This window comes from Candidozyma duobushaemuli (assembly GCF_002926085.2).
Source record: "Candidozyma duobushaemuli strain B09383 chromosome Unknown A_B09383, whole genome shotgun sequence".
Classification (NCBI taxonomy): Eukaryota; Fungi; Ascomycota; class Pichiomycetes; order Serinales; family Metschnikowiaceae; genus Candidozyma; species Candidozyma duobushaemuli.
Genome location: NW_020289901.1, coordinates 3,284,069 through 3,303,160, shown reverse-complemented (window position 1 = coordinate 3,303,160; position 19,092 = coordinate 3,284,069). Strand labels below are relative to the sequence as shown.

At 49.2% G+C, this 19,092-nt stretch overlaps 7 protein-coding genes across 7 annotated transcripts; 4 read left to right on the top strand and 3 right to left on the bottom strand. All coding sequences in view use genetic code 12, as the record gives it.

Moving 5' to 3' along the window:
* Nucleotides 1-171: 171 nt before the first annotated feature.
* Nucleotides 172-629, bottom strand: CXQ87_001486 (uncharacterized protein; the record flags this gene model as incomplete). Its single annotated transcript, XM_025480022.1, has 2 exons — nucleotides 172-382; nucleotides 499-629. The coding sequence occupies 2 exons, from the start codon at nucleotides 627-629 to the stop codon at nucleotides 172-174; spliced, it is 342 nt and encodes a 113-aa protein (XP_025339495.1).
* A 1,704-nt stretch (nucleotides 630-2,333) lies between these two features.
* Nucleotides 2,334-4,988, bottom strand: CXQ87_001485 (uncharacterized protein; the record flags this gene model as incomplete). Its single annotated transcript, XM_025480021.1, has 1 exon — nucleotides 2,334-4,988. One exon carries the CDS (start codon nucleotides 4,986-4,988, stop codon nucleotides 2,334-2,336), a length of 2,655 nt encoding a protein of 884 aa, XP_025339494.1.
* Nucleotides 4,989-9,173: 4,185 nt separating this feature from the next.
* Nucleotides 9,174-10,211, top strand: THI13 (4-amino-5-hydroxymethyl-2-methylpyrimidine phosphate synthase; the record flags this gene model as incomplete). Its single annotated transcript, XM_025480020.1, has 1 exon — nucleotides 9,174-10,211. One exon carries the CDS (start codon nucleotides 9,174-9,176, stop codon nucleotides 10,209-10,211), a length of 1,038 nt encoding a protein of 345 aa, XP_025339493.1.
* A 2,167-nt stretch (nucleotides 10,212-12,378) lies between these two features.
* CXQ87_001483 (uncharacterized protein) lies at nucleotides 12,379-13,296 on the top strand (the record flags this gene model as incomplete). Its single annotated transcript, XM_025480019.1, has 1 exon — nucleotides 12,379-13,296. One exon carries the CDS (start codon nucleotides 12,379-12,381, stop codon nucleotides 13,294-13,296), a length of 918 nt encoding a protein of 305 aa, XP_025339492.1.
* A 34-nt stretch (nucleotides 13,297-13,330) lies between these two features.
* Nucleotides 13,331-14,125, top strand: CXQ87_001482 (uncharacterized protein; the record flags this gene model as incomplete). Its single annotated transcript, XM_025480018.1, has 1 exon — nucleotides 13,331-14,125. One exon carries the CDS (start codon nucleotides 13,331-13,333, stop codon nucleotides 14,123-14,125), a length of 795 nt encoding a protein of 264 aa, XP_025339491.1.
* Nucleotides 14,126-14,394: 269 nt separating this feature from the next.
* Nucleotides 14,395-15,924, top strand: CXQ87_001481 (uncharacterized protein; the record flags this gene model as incomplete). The annotated part of the gene is made up of 1 exon (XM_025480017.1): nucleotides 14,395-15,924. One exon carries the CDS (start codon nucleotides 14,395-14,397, stop codon nucleotides 15,922-15,924), a length of 1,530 nt encoding a protein of 509 aa, XP_025339490.1.
* Nucleotides 15,925-15,995: 71 nt separating this feature from the next.
* On the bottom strand, nucleotides 15,996-17,549 carry CXQ87_001480 (alpha-mannosyltransferase; the record flags this gene model as incomplete). Its single annotated transcript, XM_025480016.1, has 1 exon — nucleotides 15,996-17,549. The coding sequence occupies one exon, from the start codon at nucleotides 17,547-17,549 to the stop codon at nucleotides 15,996-15,998; it is 1,554 nt and encodes a 517-aa protein (XP_025339489.1).
* Nucleotides 17,550-19,092: the final 1,543 nt, after the last annotated feature.

Sequence of the window (19,092 nt, the reverse complement as noted above, 5' to 3'; positions counted from 1 at the left end):
TAGTTCGTCAACTGGAATGGCATTCACATGGTGTATGGTTCCCTAGGGAGTTCCTTGTTCACTTCTTGTCAATATTGAGCCAAAGTGCCCTGTGATTCCAACTCATCAGCGGCTAGGCCTTGCCTGGTTTATGGATCCTCGTTCTAGGGTTGATTTTTTACTGGTAGAGCTTCACGGTCCCAGTGGTGGAAAATCGTTCCTAGTGGTGGAAATTAACTGCAACGTAACACCAGACTGGTCAGTATCAAAGTCGATACTCAAGTGCTTTCTTGCGATACCCAGATCTTTAACCTTGTGCTTATTAAAAATAGCCTCCTTTACCTTCTTGATCTGGTTGGGATCTTCACTCGCAAGGAGAATATCATCCACGTAGAGACCAAGGCTGGTGGTCTTGCCTTCTTGTGCATGAAAGTACATGCAAGGTTCCTATTCGCTCCTGGTGAATCCAATCGTCTGGAGGAACCCATTGATGTTTTCGCTTCAGACGAGGGGAGCTACTTCAAGCCATACACAGCCTTGTTGAGTTTAAGAACATGATTGGGTCTTTTGGGATCCTTGAAACCTTCCGGTTGTTCCATATAGATCTCCTCTTTGAGTTCTCCGTTGAGGAAAGCGGTCTTGACATCCATCTGATGAATGAAATGTTCTTAGCAGCAGCAATGGCGACAAGTAAACGACTTGTGTCCCAGTGTGGAAATCCACTTCATCTCAATCCCACCATAGGTGATTCACAAAACCAAATAAACCTCTATCACCCCAACTCTCACTTTCCAGTTATCGTCGTACCTCATGCAGCTTTGATCGGGTCATCCCGATGCATCTTGCAGAGCTCACGATCTGCTCAAAACCAATGCGGCAAAAGCTTAAAGCCTTAGTTTTAAGTTTAAGTTTGAAGATTTGACACCCCGCTTGTGACATGAATCTCTTGGCCTTCGGAAATGTATCCGTATGGGACTAGGCGACGTCTTGGGCTTTTTTACCTCCCTGCGTTTTTGACCTTCATCATCTGGTTGAAATGCTTAGGCTTCTATTTCGAGAATAGCGATTTGGGCAAGGGTTACCGGTTAAATCGGCTGATCATCTCTTGGCTTCTGGGTTGATTAGACCTGTGGAAATCAGGACCTTTTTGAGTTCTACTGTCGGTGAATCTCCATGGTCTCCCTTTGTACCTTTGTGAACTTGCGACTGTGAAAGAATTAGCCAGATGTCATCAGAAAGAAATCTAAATGATAAAATCAAAAATCTGGGCATCACTTTAGGTACCAGCATTGATTCTTCAATTATCCTGGGAAGTCACCCGATCCCATGTGCTGTGTCTGCTAGCCGAAAAGATTTGGATTCTCGGCAATCGGGTTATACCTGCCCTACCCATTTCCCGAAAACTCTATTCCCATAATCTTCAGGCATACAGGGCATTCTTCGATCTAAATCAAGCCAACTGGTACAACACATCGTGGCCTTTTCGAAACCAGCCAAAACGGACCAGAATCACCCTACAAGACAAAACCGGAGAAAACGTTTCTGCTTCAAAGCCTTGACTATCGTATGCACACTGACACAAAATTAGGCTTTCTTGACAACTGTGCCTACCGGAGACCATGCCGGCAGTCCGCGATGGAAGCATTTGCACGGCTATGCATGAGTATGCACGGTTGCTGTGGGTGTGCATACGTCGCATTCCCTACCTCATGCGGTCTCTTCGCTCGTCTAAACGTCAGTCACCTTGCATAGCCAGGCGACCCCTACTGCGTAGCTAAGATCATCAGGTTACAAGCTCAATTCATGGTATGAAGGTGACGCCCAATCGATTACAACGTACAAATAAGGCTGTCACGCTGCGGCTGCTTCGCTGCGGCTGCCTCGCTGCATGAGGTACTTAATCGACCCGATAGGGTCTCCCACAAGGTATAAGGTATGCAGCCCCAGTGCTTACTCCACAAAAAGCTCCTAATTGGGAGTGCTGAGGCTGAAATGCGTGATTTTTTTGTGGAGTCAGGGCGGGATCTGTAGTAGGTTTTCGCAGGGCATAAGCATGCCCCGAAAAATACCGAATGGCGAAAAATTCGACGCAAAGAAACTCTTACGTCGCAGTTCGTGCTTCGTTGTTTTGAGGCAGCCAGGAAGATGCTGCTCATAGCCAGAAACCTCAATTTTAATCGGCAGCTACATCAAAGTATTTTTATAGTGTATTAGTCTTAAGAAGTAGAGCGAGTCCAAAGGCGCTGGGCGCAGGTATTAGCGAAAGGAAGGGTCATCAAGACCACGGAAGAAGAAGAAGGCCGGGCGGGGCCCGACCAGCAGAAACGTCCATTAGCTAAGCAAGTTCAGCTCGCTTAGAAAAGAGCAAGACCAGCCAAGGCAAGCAACCAAGAGTAGTTGACGACCTTGGCGGCAGCGCCAGCCTCGTAGGAAGACACAGCAGGGGCCGAGGAGGCGGGAGCTGGAGCCGAGGAGGCTGGAACAACAGAAGGAGCTGGGGAGCTCTCGCCAGCAACAGTCGATGGAGCTGGGCCTGAAGCGGAAGGAGCTGGGCCCTCAGAGCCTGCTGAAGCGGAAGGAGCTGGCTCACCAGGAGCGGAAGCATGAGGAGCAGAGGGAACTGGAGCGCCAGGGGCAGAAGCATGAGGAGCAGAAGCAGAAGGAGCTGGAGCACCTGGAGCAGAAGCTGGACCAGAAGGAGCTGGAGCACCTGGAGCAGAAGCTGGACCAGATGGGGCTGGGGCACCTGGAGCACCTGGGGCAGTACCAGATGGAGCTGGACCAGATGGAGCTGGGGCAGTACCAGATGGAGCTGGACCAGAAGCTGGACCCTCGGTGCCTGGAGCTGGACCCTCAGAACCTGGAGCTGGGGCTGGGCCTGGAGCGGTGGAAACTGGAGCAGTCTCCTTGGGGAAAGTCGTCGAGAGGTAGACGGTCTTGGTGCCCTCGACAGTGGAGCCCACCACACCAGACTCGGTGGTGCCGTGGTGCACCGTGGTCCAGGTGGAGCCGGTAGGAGCAGGAGCTGGAACATCGCCAGTAGGCTCGGAGTAGGTGGCGCCTGGAGGACACACCTCGGTGGTGAGAGTGACGGTGCCCTCGAGGGTCTTGGTGTAGACCCAGCCGGAAGCAGAAGAAACACCGCCAGGGCAGACTGGGCAGTGAGTCTCCCACTGGGTGAGGGTGTGGCCCTCGGTGACGGTGGAGTCGGGGCCGACAGCGGAGGTGTGGGTGGTTGGCTTGCCGTCTGGGCCAGTAGAAACGATGATCTCAGCTGGAATGGTGCCCACAGAGCCGTCCGAGTTGGTGGTAGCAATACCGGTGGTGTAGGTGGTAGGAGCAGCAGTCACGCCTGGAGCAGCAGTCACAGTGGTGGGCTTGCCGTCGGTGCCGGTCGAGACAATAACCTCACCAGGGTAAGTGGAGACAGCGCCGTCGGAGTTGGTGGAAACGACATCGGTGGTGTAGGTGGTTGGAGCCGACTGGTACTCAGCGGAGTCCACGTCGTCGGAGGTGGAGGCAGACTGGTAGGAGGCGGTGTCCACGGCGTCCGAAGTCGACTCAGAAACGAAAGTAGCAGAGTCCACGGCGTCCGAAGTCGACTCAGAAACGAAAGTAGCAGAGTCCACGGCGTCCGAAGTCGACTCAGAAACGAAAGTAGCAGAGTCCACGGCGTCACTGGTGGATTCAGTGGCGGTGGATTCCACAGAAGACAAGACCGAGGAAGCAGCAGACGAAACAGCAGAAGAGGCATCTGGAACAGAAGATGAAACAGCGGAAGAGGCATCTGAAACGGCAGACGAAGCGGCAGACGAAGCAGACGAAACACCAGACGAAGCGGCAGACGAGATCTCGGAAGCAGCAGAAGAAGCGGAGGTGGCCGCAGACGAAACAGACGAGGCCACTGAGCTGGCAGAAGCAGAAATCTCAGACCTCACCGAAGAAGCCTCAGAAGCGAGCGACGACGAGATCGAAGAAATCGCAGAAGTGGCCAGGGAAGCAGCAGACGAGGTCACGTCGGCAGCGGTCTTGGGCTCGGGGAATGGGTCACACAAGAACTTCTCAGGAACTGGCTGAGGAGCGGTGCCGTTGTACTTGATGGTGAAACCACCGCCGAAAATACCGTTGTTGGTGAAACCGTCCTCGTTGTAGCCCTCGCCAACGACAAAGTCGATCTTGAAGAGACCAAAGAAGAAGGAAAGCGTCAAGGTGTCGCCCGAGTAGGAGTGGGAGGTGTAGCCGAGGTTGATGAAGATCTGGTTGTCACCACCGAAACCAGCAAGATTGTAGGTTCTGGTACCCGTGAGCGACTGGGTCAAACCCAAGATGTAAAGGGTGGCACCCAGACCGCTGAAGGAGATGGTCTGTCTGTCCTGGATGGCAAGAAGCTTGTTCAAGTCCAAACGGGAGTTGTCACCAAGAGTGATACTACCAGGACCCTTGACGGTGGGCAACTGAGACCACTGCACGTTGTCAAGACAGATGGCACCGTTGTTGGTGATGTCAAAGGTGAGGTCGTTGAAGGCAACCAAACCAGGGTCACCACGGGCCTGGGCAAAGCTGATCTTACCGTTGTTCTCCCACGACTTGGTGGCCTCAAGGCCGATCTTGGGGAAGAACTTGGAGTCCGAGGTACCGGCCCAGATCTCACCGTCGTTCTTGAAGTCCTTGACTCTGATGTTGAGCTTGCCAACGTCATTGGCGTCTCTGGAGTCGAACGAGATCTTACCGTCGTTGTTGAAGGTGGATCCGGACTGGTCGTAGTTGACAGACTTGTAGTTGTTGGAGGCAACGTAGAATTCACCTCTGTTGTAGAAAATACCGTCGTTGGTGATCTGCCCGATGTTGAGAAGGGTCAAGAAAGTGCCCTGGTCGATGTAAAGGTCCTTGAAGTCAGCGGAGGTGAGATCACGATAGATGGTGTTCTCTCTGATGTCAAGACCGTTAGCGGTCGACAATAAAGCGAGTGTGGTAGCCAAAGTGCTACTGAACTTGGAGATCAAAGTCATTGAACTGGGTTGATGGAGAAAAAAAAATTAGGTGGATTCTTGTCAGGTTTATATAGTTCTGAAGCGTTGTGGAACTGCGGTTTCTGTGGCTGCAAAATCGAACTACCGTTATGGTGCCCTGCATCCTCCGAGGACGCCCCGTACGCATATCCTACTTGATCAACGTCCCAATTCGATCAATTGTTGCTCCAAATTTTTCAGAACGGGAATTCCCATTTCCCAACGTGGCCTGGTTCTCCTGACTTTGCGTTATTTCAGGGAACACTACATGATTTACTCACATGGGCAAATTAACCGCTTTACCGCAACCACCACATGTAAGTCCAAAAATAGCGGTCAGCAATCAAAGATCCAGCCTTGTCAAGGGTGTTTCTAGCCTAACTTCTCAACGTTAGCTCCTGTCGCAGCGTATGCGTCAATCTGCACCGATGCTTCTTGCGCCGCAGTCTGTGCATATGCATACCGATGCACTTCAAACGTAGGTGCCCATAAGCGAGCCCTGCAGAAAGGCTTAGGGACCAGCATGATAAAGTTTTTTAGGCGATCCCGACACCACACTCGAGGCTTGATACTACGGTGGTGTGTTATGCAGCTACACATGCTGCTGTTTGTTTTCCAAGCCCACCTGACATCTCCGCTATGCATAGCTTACTTTTTTTGGATTTATAGACAACATCACCGTTGGTTATCTCCGAGACCTATCTCCAGCTTGGAGAATGGAAGCGCAACAATCTGCTCATTCATGGTTTCTTTGGATTACCGCTTATTCTTTCTTCTCTGTCTTTGTGGACTTTGTGGTTTGGGGGCAACCAGGGCTAGCCGAGATTTGAGATTCGTGAACCGTAATTGTAGCTCATGGGCGAGCCGAGGCCCTAACCCTGAATTGTCTAAAAACGTTCTTTATTTTGCTTTGTGTGTCTAAATGTCCTGTTCGATTCATCGGGGCGTGGTAAGTTAGACTATGGACCACCGCGAGAATCCTTCTACATGTGGGCTTCATTATACCAGCTTCTCGACAATAGGGTTCAATGAAGCTTTTTAGAAAATCATGTGCTTCCGACAACATACGTACGTGTGCTTGCAAATGCATCTCGCTTATGTACGAAAACGCACCCTCACCTATATGGTCTGGAGACAGCTAATGGTACGAGGGCGGGCTATCGACACCATTAGTTGACATCCGAGGTGCAAGCGCTAAAGCTAAATTTTTGTTCCGCTCCTGGACTGAACAATCCAAAAGAGTCAACAAGATGCCTTGTCTAGAATTGCTGCTCCGAAGTGGTACTTCAGAATCTCAGGGCATGTGCTAGGCCTCCACATGGGGGCGATTTTGTCCTAAAACTACACGAGAGTAAGATCAGAGTCAGCTTAAAAAAATTAGGGATACAAAAGTGAGTATTTTCCTTGTGCATGGGGGATGTTCAAGATAGGACGTTTGTCTAGATCACCATTCACCCAGTCAGACCACTTAGGCTGGTGGGCACGTTTATCGATGTTTTTGTTTACTATTTATTTTCTTGAAATAAGCTTTGTAACAAGGAATTTGTGCCATCAAGCCAACGTAAATTTGTTTTGGCATCTTCCTATCCCGCCTTGTCTCAACTAAGCCTTTGAAACTTTGGTAGCCACAGTCGCGATTTTGCGTCCCCTGGGAGCAATTGACCAGCATGATGGCTAAATCCTTCTGGAAAAGAACGGATTCACTTCGGGGATTACATGGATGCTGAATGCTTGCTATCGGACTGGTTAAAATTGACAAAATTCACCTTAGGCCATCATGTGAAACTAGAACTAGAAGGTAGAGACCCAGTGGAACTATGGCTGTCTGGGAGAGTTACAAGAATGTTCTTTGTGCTGTTTCGTCTCTCATAAGTCTTTCTACTGTAGCTGAAGGCTTGGATTCTCTATTTTCTGCTAGTGGGCTGGTCCATCTCTTCCCCTCCTTTGAGCTTGACAGTCAATTTATTAGCGCCTGCCTCGAAGCCACCAGGGTTCCGGGCGGGCTTCTAGGGCTTACCTTATGTTCGTAACGTGGGCTGTGCAAAAGTATTTCCCTCTGAACCGAAGCGACCTGCATGTCCCTAGCGAGACTCGTAACGAAGAGAAGGCTTATCGTGCGTCTCGCTGTGCATGCATGCGTCCCCTGTATGCCAGTTTCAGCTGCGAGTGAGCTGGTAGAACAACAGTGTGGCTTTTTGAACAGGCTGTCATACGAATTTATCCGGCGGTAGGATCGTAATAGCAATCAAAAAATATAGGAAAAGCGGAAACTGATTAGCTTTAAAATGATACTTACATGCAGCCAAGCAATTGGCCCTGCATTTTTCGACAAATGGGTCGAACCCCCAGACCGAGGTTACGCCGAATTCGTAGACGTAACAGACCTGGCACACATGGTACCTCAATTAGGTATTAAGCGTTCTAGCTTGGTGCTTTTCGCAACTACACAATACTGACAGAAGACGCATTCTTACCGTAATTCGCCGAAAATATGTCGATTCCTGAGATTCGTTTGTCAATTCCAATTCTACCAGTAAGTCCGTCATCCTATTTCCAAGGAAATCCGAGAAACTTTGACAGCCGTGCTGCAAAGCGTTTTGGGCCATGGAAACCCGAAACGAGACGCAGTTCACACTGTCTTGCAGTATTTGTAGCAATCTTTTTCCTTTTGGCCAGTCCTCTTACTCAATGCAGACAGACCATTGGGAAATACCCGCTATAGGCTGGCTCCTTGACTCTCAACCACAATAGCAAAAGTCAGGGGTTACCAAGTATCTCAAAGTGTCCACACCACCACTTTTTGATGTCTTATTTTTTATTACAGTGCTGTAATAAGCTGCAAGTTCTAGTTTAATTTTTTTTGGGTTTTAAAGAAAGGAAATGACCTTTGTGCTTTAATGAAAGGAAATAACAACCAGCATAAATAAAATGACACAAGTGTGGATTTAGTGGCTGTTTCCTCCCTGTGAAATTAATTTGTTATCACAAAAACCCTGTTCCAGCACTCCCAACAAGTGGTTCAATCGAACGAAGCAATTAAAATTCCAAAAGGATACCTGGCTGTGGCATAGTACTTTCAATTAATGACATTGAAAGATTAGTCAGGGTCAATTATACTAGGCCTCACTTTTTGAGAAAAAAAAAATCGAGTAAGATAACGACAAGGTCTCGAGGGAATCTAAAAAAAATATTCCTTATCTGACTCAGGGGTGAGTTTTCATTCAGCAAACGCCGAACTTTCCCGATGCTTTAACCGGTTTTGTCCCTCCAATGAGTTCTTCAAACCGGTGTCATATTGACGATCCCGGTAGCAATACTTTCATTGCTAAGAATCCCTCGAAACCAAACATAACGAAACGTTTTGTCCAACAATGCTGTCTGAATAGCTCCGATTCAAATTTAGCTTAGACCTCGTGCACCATTGTTCCAGGACCAAAATCGTCTACTCCACAGGGTGTCAATCGAAAAAGGCTAGTTTAGATACCGTTTTTGGACAATGCCCAATCCGCAAGTCCGTCCGACTTAGATAGCAACTTAAACTTTGTACCTTGGTTTACAAACCACCCCTGAATATCCGGGCCAGGGCTTCAATTCAATGGTTAGAAGATCTTTTAGTAGGAGTACTTCCATGCTACGAGCCCTGCTCCGACACTTGAAACGTTTTGCGGGTCAAAAACTACAAAAGGACACCATGAAATAAAGCAATGGAATTTCCCGGAAATTTGAAAAGCCACTGATTTTTTCAATACAAGCGAGAGATGGGGTACCATTTACGACAGTGCGGCTTCATCAGCCTTCCTTGATAACTCGTAAAGGCGCACCCAACGTCTATAAGCGATTACAGTATTTCAATCGGAAGAAGAACAAGTGGGTCATTTTTGACAGCGATCCTGAGTATACATGGTCCTCCTAAGCGCATGTCTCTTACCCTACTAAGAGAGCGCAGCGAGATAAGACTCCTTAGCGTATATGCGCTAACAGGGCGAGGCCTTGCGCACATTAAACACCCCGATACTCTGAGACATACTCGTACAATAGCAGCATAGCCAAGAGGTCCAGAGGTTTTGGGTGACTCAGGGGCCGTACTCCCAAAAGCCCTATGCGCTTACGGGATAAGCAAGATCCCACGGAGTATTTAAACCCCCCTTGGGCGCCCGTTTTCCCTCCTTCTCTACCTTCTCTAACATGTCTACTGAAAAAGTATCTTTTTGTCTCAACTGGCAGGCCACGCCCTACCATATCCCCGTGTACCTCGCTCAATTGAAGGGCTACTTCAAGGAGGAAAACGTGGATGTTTCTATTTTGGAGCCTTCCAACCCATCCGACGTCACTGAGCTTATCGGCTCTGGCAAGATCGACATGGGACTCAAGGCCATGGTCCACACCTTGGCTGCCAAGGCACGTGGTTTCCCTGTCACTTCTGTGGGCTCTCTTTTGGACGAACCTTTTACCGGTATTTTGTACTTGGAAGGTTCTGGCGTCACTGACGATTTCAAGTCCTTGAAGGGCAAGAGAATCGGCTATGTTGGCGAGTTCGGCAAGATCCAGGTGGACGAGTTGACCAAGCACTACGGCATGTCGCCAGACGACTACACTGCCGTCAGATGCGGCATGAACGTGGCCAAGTACATCATCGAGGGTAAAATCGACGCTGGTATTGGCATTGAGTGTATCCAGCAGGTGGAGTTGGAGGAGTACCTCAAGGAGTCAGGCCGGTCCGCCTCCGAGGCCAAGATGCTCAGAATCGACGAATTGGCCGAGTTGGGCTGCTGCTGCTTCTGCACCATTCTCTACATCTGCAACGACACCTTCTTGAAAGAGAACCCCGAAAAGGTTCGCCGCATCATGAAGGCGCTCAAAAAGTCCACCGACTACATGCTCTCCAACCCCAAGGAGGCCTGGGACTTGTACTGTGACTTCAAGCCGCAGATGACCTCCAAGCTCAACGGCAAGATGTTCGAGCGGTGCTTTGCCTACTTCTCCGACTCCTTGTACAACGTGCACCGTGACTGGAGAAAGGTCAATGCATACGGCAAGAGATTGGACATTTTGCCTGCCGACTATGAGCCCAACTACTCCAACGAGTATCTTTCCTGGGAGGAGCCTGCCGAGGTTGCCGACCCATTGCAGGCTCAGAAGTTGATTGGCAAGATCCAGGAGGAATGTAAGGCTTGCGGAGGCTACAGACGTTTGGACGCCAGCGTTGTGGGTGCTTCTGCTTAGTTTATAGGAATCTACGAATTGCGCCTAGACCGTTGTAGGAATGGGGGATCGGGAAATCGGGACTTTTCAGGGCTTGAGTGCCCCGAATCACCCAGGACCAATAGGAGAGGTCCAAATTGCTTGCTGCATGTGTAAGAAGTCGTTGCACAAAGGCCATTAAGGGTTGGTATGCGCTAAGGTGGGCTGGACGGTGGGTGGTGGGTGAATTTTGGCAACTGAGTGGTTGGCGTGAAGAGAACTTTTTATTGGGAATAATAGAGTAGTTTAATGATTTTGGAGAAAGATTTGGAAAAAAATATATTACCGTGTATTTTGGTAAATGGGGTGGTGTTCGCAGTTTATCAGTGCATGTTGGTAGTACACTCAAAAGGCGAGAATTACGATGACCCACCAAAAATCCAAACTTGGGGCAATTGAGTGGATGAGGATGTGAAAGGTATAAGAGAAGCTGAATAATTGCGGCTGATTGGTTTTTAGCGATTTCGGGGGTCGCTGTGGTGACTTTGAACGAGGCCTCTGTCGCACACGATAATCTACATGTGAGGCGCAGAGGAGTCCGTTAGCACAGCCTACACAATTTCTAAATCAAAAATTGTAATGATTTTCACTTCATTTGGTGTTTGGAGACGACAATGACACTGTATGTTTTTCATCAGGCAGTCTCAGCGACCTATCACACATCCAGTCATGGGCAAGATCGTTAAGTGTTGAGAGGAGGCGATATTAAACGACTTACGGTAATAAGACTATGCTTTTAGCTCCAAAAGGGCTCCCTCGATGGTTTCTAAAAGCGGGTACAGCGACTTTTACATTAGAATTACACTCTTGCACCGTTCGTGCTCACCATTGTTTTAGCAGATCCTTGAGTCGTCCAGGATGACAGAGAGATTAGCACGACATATGATTCATAGTGGCATTTCTTAAACGATCATGCATTAAGAGGACGCCGGAAAGAATTGCATACTTCCAACAAAACCCACATAGCTTCAATACCTTCATAGTAAACCCCCTCAATATGTTATCAACAGAAGCTGAGTGATCCCGGCGGACCGTGAATCTCCTGTAAAGAAATTATCAGGCCAGAGAGTCTCTGAGCTTCTGGTGATGTTTAGATCAGATCAAATCATGTCATTATTTCAAAATCAAGTGAGAAGGTCGATTCAATTAACACGAGATCCTCTCGGTTGAAGCAAAGTGGGTCGATCATCGAGAGGCTCCCTTTTAGGAATACGCTTTCAGTTGTATTTTGCGTGATCCTCCTGTGAAATACCCATGACAGGTCCGACCTTCTTCACAAATGGCCTCACTAGAAGCTACGGCATGAACGCAACTTTCAGCCATGATGTAATCGAAAAGTCACTTCAACGGCTTTTGTTGAATTGAACATGGCTCAAGAAGAGTCTGAGAGCATAAGAGATGAGGATCTTGATATCTCTCATGGTAGTGCCTATATCTCTTCGTACTCGACGCAACTAGGGTTGCATCCGCAGAAACGATACTCCCATTCTCTGGTTTCTGTAAACTACCGATTCACAACCAAGTGCCGGTGTGAAGGTGGAGCTCTTGTTTCAATATACGGACCTCAAGAAAAACCTACATTGCAGACTTCCGTGACGCTGATCGCTTAAATCCTGCCCATCCTCATCTCTCCGGCAGCCACCTGAACAGGTATCCCTCCATCTGCAGATCATATTTGAAGTACGTTCAATTCATGCATTTGATAGAGAATACAGAATGTAAGTACCCACCTGTCAAACCTATCATAATGCCACAATGCATCGCCTATGCACCATCGCATCACAAAGCCTCAACCACCAAACCAGCCACCACCATACAGAGAGACCACTGATCAAGTAAAAAAGCAAGATTCGATTGAACCACTATTTTTATACAATTAATAGCCGAAAACCAGTTTTCTGTAATTCTCTTTATAGACGTTGTCAAGGGTCCACCCCGCACTGAAACACGTACAGCCGTGTCTCATTTGCAGCCATCCACCACCAACCCCAAACCCCCAAACACCCCCAAACCTACAAAAAGCCACCATCTACAAGTTTCCAATTTTCCACACAAAAGTGACTCCCCTGCTCCGCCTCCGGACCCGTACCTTCCCTTTCCGTCGGATTCCTGTTCCATCGGCTCCGTTATCTTTTCCATCTGCGCGCCGATGTCGGTCCATATCTACCACATCGATAACGAGTCCTTCTTCATGACTATCCCGTATCTCTGGATCTCGTTGCTGCTCAACGCAGTCCTATTGTGGTGGGCACTTTCCAATATCCTGTTTTCGTCCCTCCCCGTTTTGCACCACTCACATCCTCAACACATCGATGCTGCTACTTGGTATAAGGCCCATCCGGTGGACTTGTTCAATGCCTCGGCTGTTTTCAACACGGTCCACGGAGCATTGAAGCAGAAAGACTCCAACTTGATGCCCGTGGGTGTCTCCTTCATTCCAGCCTACATCCCGCCAAACACCTTGATGTACCACTCCACGTCCCAGCCTGAGATTCCTGAAACATACGAGTGGATCGCCATGGACTGGGAGTTCAGCTACAGCTTTGCAGGCTTCCAGCGGGGCAAAAAACTGCATTTCAGGCCACCCCACAAGAAACCACACGCGTCAAAGTTGCCCGGCAAGTTTGGAAAACCTCGTGGAGACTCGTACCTCTACACTTTCAGAAACACCAAGCCTTTGGACAAGATTATCTACTTGGAGGGTGCTTCTGCTGCTAAAACGGCCACAGGCGAAATGGACCAGCAGTTGGTGCTCAGCGGCCAGGACAGCTTCGATGGCATTGTAGACGAGTACACTGCTGCTGATGTGATTTGCAAATGGGGCAAGGATTTCGGGCTCCAGGGCTATATCCGTTTGGAGGTGGGCTTTGAGATGGTGCTCTGTGACTTCCACGACGGGATCGAGCTTGCTGCAAATGTGTCTTTGGCGAATGTGACCGATTTGGCTCATTTGCCCAACGAGAAGGAAGAAGCTGAAACTCCGCTTGAGAAAAAAAGAGAGAAACTCGTAGATTCCTGGGCCCACATGAACGGCTGGGAGTGGAAGAGCAGGTGCTCGTGTCAATGACGGAGAAAACCGGATCTTGCTTGACTACTCCAAGATGGTCACACCTCACAACAAGACGTGGATGGACCCCGACCCCTATTTGCGCCGTTTGCTTACTCTTTCCAAAAACGAAAAGGAGACCATTGTCAGCGATGTCCGCAAAAGCATGCTTGAGCCTGCAGAGCCACACAAGAAGACCGACTGGCAATTGGTCACTCAGCGCTTGGAAGAGAAGTTTGCGCCTTTGTTGATGATGTTGGAGGCGGCGTTCCGGGTGTTTGAGAATGAACTGGACAAGGGCGATCTAGGCGAACCGTTGGAAAACGTCGTGGGCGACCTCTCGAGAATCACCTACAACATTGTCAGACGGTACGCCGCGAGGGACATCAGAGACGACAATGCACAGCGGGAAGATGCTTTCAAGAAGGCTGTAGAGGACTACGCCTCCCATACTTACCCATTGACCACCAGCATGGAGAGTTTGATCTACTCCTCCATCTACAAAATCACCCACGAAATGATGACCCACATTTTTGACATCTACTACACCAGCAGAGAAATGCTCCACGATATCTACGTGGAGCCCTCCAGCGACCATCATGACGAATTTAAAAAGACTCTTCTTCTGGAAAGGAAGGCGCTTTCAGAGTTCATGGGTGTGTTACGCTGGTCGATATTCACCCGTTGCAACGAGGCGTGTGCATGGGACGAAATCTGCTATTCTCCTACGTGGGGACCTGGACCGTTTGGGTGGGGAGCCAATGACAAGTACATGTACCACGACGGTGACCGATACAGGATTCCCAAAGACTTGTCTTGCGTCAGCTGGAAAGACGTGAGTAGACGCTAAAGGAAAAAAAAAAAAAAAAAAAAAAAAAAAAGAAGAAATAGGGGTTTCTGTGACGTTATTGGGCCGTGAGTCGTGTTGGGTGACTCAATATGAGCAGCGTTGGGTGACTCGTAGTCATATCAGCCGCACTGATGAAGACTCAACAATGGGCACGATGACAAGAAATTGCATGAATCAAGGGCCAAATTTTCTTGAGCACTCAACAGATAGGGGCGAAAAATTTCAGATAAATAGCCATCCTCTGCACTGCTTTGTATTTCAGAGCAAAAATGGTTCTTCCCCCTAAAACTTCCAAGGACTCTAGTTCCCTTACCAAGACTGACGAGATCAGTACGGTGGAACTTGAAGCTGCCAATACTGAGGAGCAACAGGAGCTTGACAGAATTTACAGAAAGTTAGACCGGAGGATCATTCCTGCTTTGTGGACACTTTACTTCCTCACCTCCTTTGGCACCAACACCTATGGTGTGACATTGACCATGAATAGAGAGGAAGGCCACTCCTTGATCCAGAGATTGGACTTGAGCCCCTTGAACCTTTCCACCGCTAACGCTTTGGGTTTCATTGGTACGATTCTTTTTGATTTGCCAATGAACCTCATCATGACAAAGGTGAGTCCTCAAACATGGTTGGCTCGTATTGTCATAACGGTGGGTCTCATCTACGCCTGCTACTGTGCCTTGGATAACTACCAAGGCTTGTATGCTGTACAATTCCTAGGAGGTGTTCTTGGAGCTGGTGTTTGGCCAGGAATGTCGTACTACATCACCTTGTGGTACCCCAACCACAGAATGACTAGACGAGTGGGTTACTATTTCACTGCAGCTCAGATCTCGTGTGCTGTGGGTGGTCTAGTGAGTGCTGGTTTTCAAAAAATGGATGGTATGAGAGGCTTTACTGGCTGGCAATGGCTCTATCTTATCTATGGATGTATCACCGTTGTTGCCGGATTCTCCTTGCTTTGGTGGCTTCCTGATAGACCGTTCAAGATGAGAGAGCCTTCAAGCAGTGTCTACAGAACGTTCATGAGAAAGTATTTTACCCCCAACCATCCACTTTCATCAGAGGAGAAGGAGCTCCACAGGAAGGATATGATGGACAGACAAAGAAAGTTGAACTGGGGCTGGAAGGACATTGTGATGATTATAACCGACGTGCGTTTGTACCCCATCGTGATCATGTACTTTGGTGTCGTGGGTACCGGCTTTGGTCTTGCCGTTTTCGGGTCCACCATCATTTCTGTCCAGAACCCCCACCTTTCAGACATTGATGTCTCCCTCTTGTATGCTCCAATCTGGATCTTTGACTTGTTTGGTATTCTCACCATCACGCCGTTTGCAGACCGTTTGAAGAACTACCGGTTCTTATTCTTTTCCGGCGCCTGTGTGATTATCATCGTTGGAATGATGGTTACTACTTTTGCACCTGGATCATGGAGCCGTTACGGTGGCTTGCTTATTGCCGGTTACGGCTTGGGCCCTACTGTTCCAATTTGTATGTCGTGGTCGGCTGAGATTTTCGAAAACCGCTATGGTGACGTTGGTGCTAGTTGTGCTGCTGCCTTAGTCACTGGTCTTGGAAATCTTGGCTCTGTGACTGCTACTTACGCCTTGTACAGTGGCTGGGAGAACGACCAAGACAGAATGTACTTGGGCCTGAACATGGTGCTTGTGGGAATGTTGGGTATCAGTATCTTCTCGTCCTTCGTTGCCAAGTTCATCCAGAACAAGGTCAGACAAATTGATCCTGCCAAAGTCACCGACTACACCGAATCAGAGCACAGCTCCACCAAGGAATAAGCCTTCTCCTCCCTCCCCCTATAGATCTCCCCTACTGTTCATAATTCTTAATGCCTCTCATATAAATTAATCTATAAGTTACCGTAGAGATGATGCTCGTTCCACACGTCGATGACGGTGTTGATATGGGCCTTGGCCTCCGAATCTAGAATGATGAGCCTGCCGCCGTCCATGGCGTTGGCACAATAGTATGTAGCGGCACAGCCTCGGCTTTCCCTCTTGTTGAAGTTGGAAATCGGTCTTTTTCCTGTTCCAGGCTCGTTCTTGTCGCTCAAAACAGCAGGAATGATTATTTCGGAAACCTCGACAGGCTTGTTGTAGCTCTCACGGAGCTCTGCAATTGACCCGTACTGTTCCCTGAAGGTCGAGTACCACAAGTAGTCCTTGACCCAGGTCCTCTTCTTGCACCTTGTGAGACCACCGTTGGTCCAAAGAAGCGTATTGTTACCGTAATGGGCAATTTGGGCCAGGCAAACCTCACCTGTAGGTTCTATTTGGCCCATGGCGCCGGCGGTGTTGTAGTGGAAGGTAAAGTTCGAGTTTCCGCTGATCAACTGGCCGAACCAGAACAAGTCCTTGTCTCCGTACAAGATTTTGGAGCTTTTTCTGAAGTACAGCAAGGCGACCGGGATGACGAGTCCCAGAAGATGGGTTTCTCTGTCCATCACCACAACGCCGCTCTCGGCAACGTGTTTGGAGTTGAAAAGGAAAAAGTTGTTGTGGAGCTGCGCCGAGTCGACCTCAAACCCGAACGGCGTCCTTTTGTTCGGAAGAAGGCCCTTGTAGAAGTCGATTTTCCACTTCTTGAGTAGCACATTGAGCTCCCTGTCCCTGAAGAAATAAGCACCGGTTTCCTGGTAGCCCTCGAGGTCAAAGAAGGAACTAGGCGGCACATAGGGCACGGAATCGGCGTCCATGAGGATCATCTCCTTGAAGGAGGTGAAAATCGCCGCAAACCACTTTCTGTTGTATCCCTTGAAGTGCTTGTCAAAGCCCGAAGCGAGGTGCCTGCCCACGTTCACAAAGGAAATACGCTGGTCTCTTCCCAAGGCTCTGGGCAGCATGGCAGCGTAGCGGAGGAGTTTCACAGAAACCTCCGAGAGCTCGTCCAAATGCACAAACTGGATCGGGAGCTCGTTGCCGAGGTGATTGAGCACTCGTAGCAAGTTCAGAGCCCGGCCCACCTCGGCATCGCTGATGCTCACCACTATACCCCGGCCGTCCATCTTCTGCTTGATGCCGTTCAAAAACGACCTTCTGTCGGCCAGCACAGAAAGCTCGGAGAAGAACGGAAGGAGCTGTTGTTCGGCCTGGCGGGCCGCTGGCGTGAGCTGGTAGCCCTTTTCGATGTAGCACCTGTTGAAGATCCGAAGGTGCTCCACGTGGTTTGTGACGGACGTGAGGGGGAGGAGCGTCGACGAGGATGCTGGCAACGGCGCCTCGGCCGCCAACGCGTCAAAGTAGGAAGCACAGATTGCCTCCATGGATCCGTGATCCAGAAACATGGACAGTGCTAGCACGTCGGAGGACAGCACGGTATGTAGCGTTCTGGAGGGCCAGACGTAGACGGAAAAGACGCCTATGGCGAGGAGGAGCACGACGGCGAAGCGGCTCCGTGTTTTCATGGTTTTGTGGGAAAAAAGCAGCCGGAATTGGACGTGTGTTGGATTCGACGGTGATGGACGAGGCTGAGTAACTAAGTCGAGGTGGTGATGTGGCGAGGTGGAAGCCAGTAGGGGTAGTTTTTGAGGAATTCGTCTATACTTTTGTAGTTGAGCAAGTAAGGGATTGTGTGCTGCTTTGGGTTATAAGGGTGGTGATGAGGGCTGTGCAAGAAGGCTATGCATTAGTTTTAGATTCAGCTGCGATGACGGCAATATACGAGACGCGCAGTGCTGCGGTACTCTCGAAGAATATAGAAAGCCCAAGCCTCGTGGAGGTATTTTTTTCAAAAAAGGGTGGAGATTCGGCGAGGATCGAAAAATGGCGCTTTTTCCGCTGCGGCACCGCCAGCGGTATATGTATGTTGCCGAGCAAACCACAGCAGCAACCATTTTGCAGCCGTTGAGATGGAACGTGGGAGCAGGGACAGCGGCTAACGGGGCGGTCGTTGATAATAGTTAAAAAAAGGAGTCTACGAGAGTTTAATTGGGATGTGGTTTGAGGGTTTAATTGGGATACGAATTGAGAGTTATTTGGGATATGGTTTAGATGGTGGAAGCTTGAGATGGTTGACGGACTGGGTCGGGGAGATCTGGCATCCAGGAGAATGTTTTGAAAAAGCTGGGGATGGACGAGATCGGCTGATCGAAATCAGAGTGTGCTTGAAGAAGCGTCAAAGTTGAAGAATTGTCTGCACCTTTTGAAACCGTTTCACAATGAACGTCTCGGTGGCTGAGCCGGCTGAGCCGAAGGTCTACGAGGCGAGGTGTGGAGGCGGGCAGTGGGCCAAATCCTGGAAATATTTTTTTGAAAGTAGTTTTGCGCTCGACGAATTGGCCTCTGAAGTTTGCTAAATAGCGTTTTTTTTTTTTTTCTGGTCTGACGGCCTGGAAACCGATTCTGGGGGCAATGTTGGTTAGCACGTGGTACATTTAGCAGCCGTACATCCAAGACACCCCTGCCAGTTTGCGTGTTTGCGTCATCAGGGAGGCCTGGCGGTGGGTTTTGATGGTTGTGTTAGTTGCGTTTGTTGTGTTGATTAGGCTTGGAGAGATGAAGTAGAGGTGAGGCGGAGGGTGAACAAGTCGTGAAAAACGCCCCACCAAGTAGAATTTTCATGGGATGCCGGAGGATCTCCCCATGCCTCGATGCCAAGGCGCCTTTTCGGCGATTCTTGCGGTCTACACCAACGGGGAGTCATCTGCGGTTAATGCTTTCTCTGCTTTGATATTGGAAAATGCTGACAAGTAAGCAAAACGGATGGCAATCAACAATATTGCAATTGCCGCTGGATCAATTTGCTTCTCGGGAGCAATGTGCTGAATGCGTGAATGCGTTCGTGGATCTCTACAACCATGACTTGACTTGCCGGTGAGGTGCCATTATTTTGCAACCAACCACTTCATTGAGACAGTATAACCAGGCCTTACAATTAACATTTGAATATCGCTACTGGGCCCCGAGGAACATTTTGGTTTTCTTCATGTTGAGCAGGGCCTCAGGTCC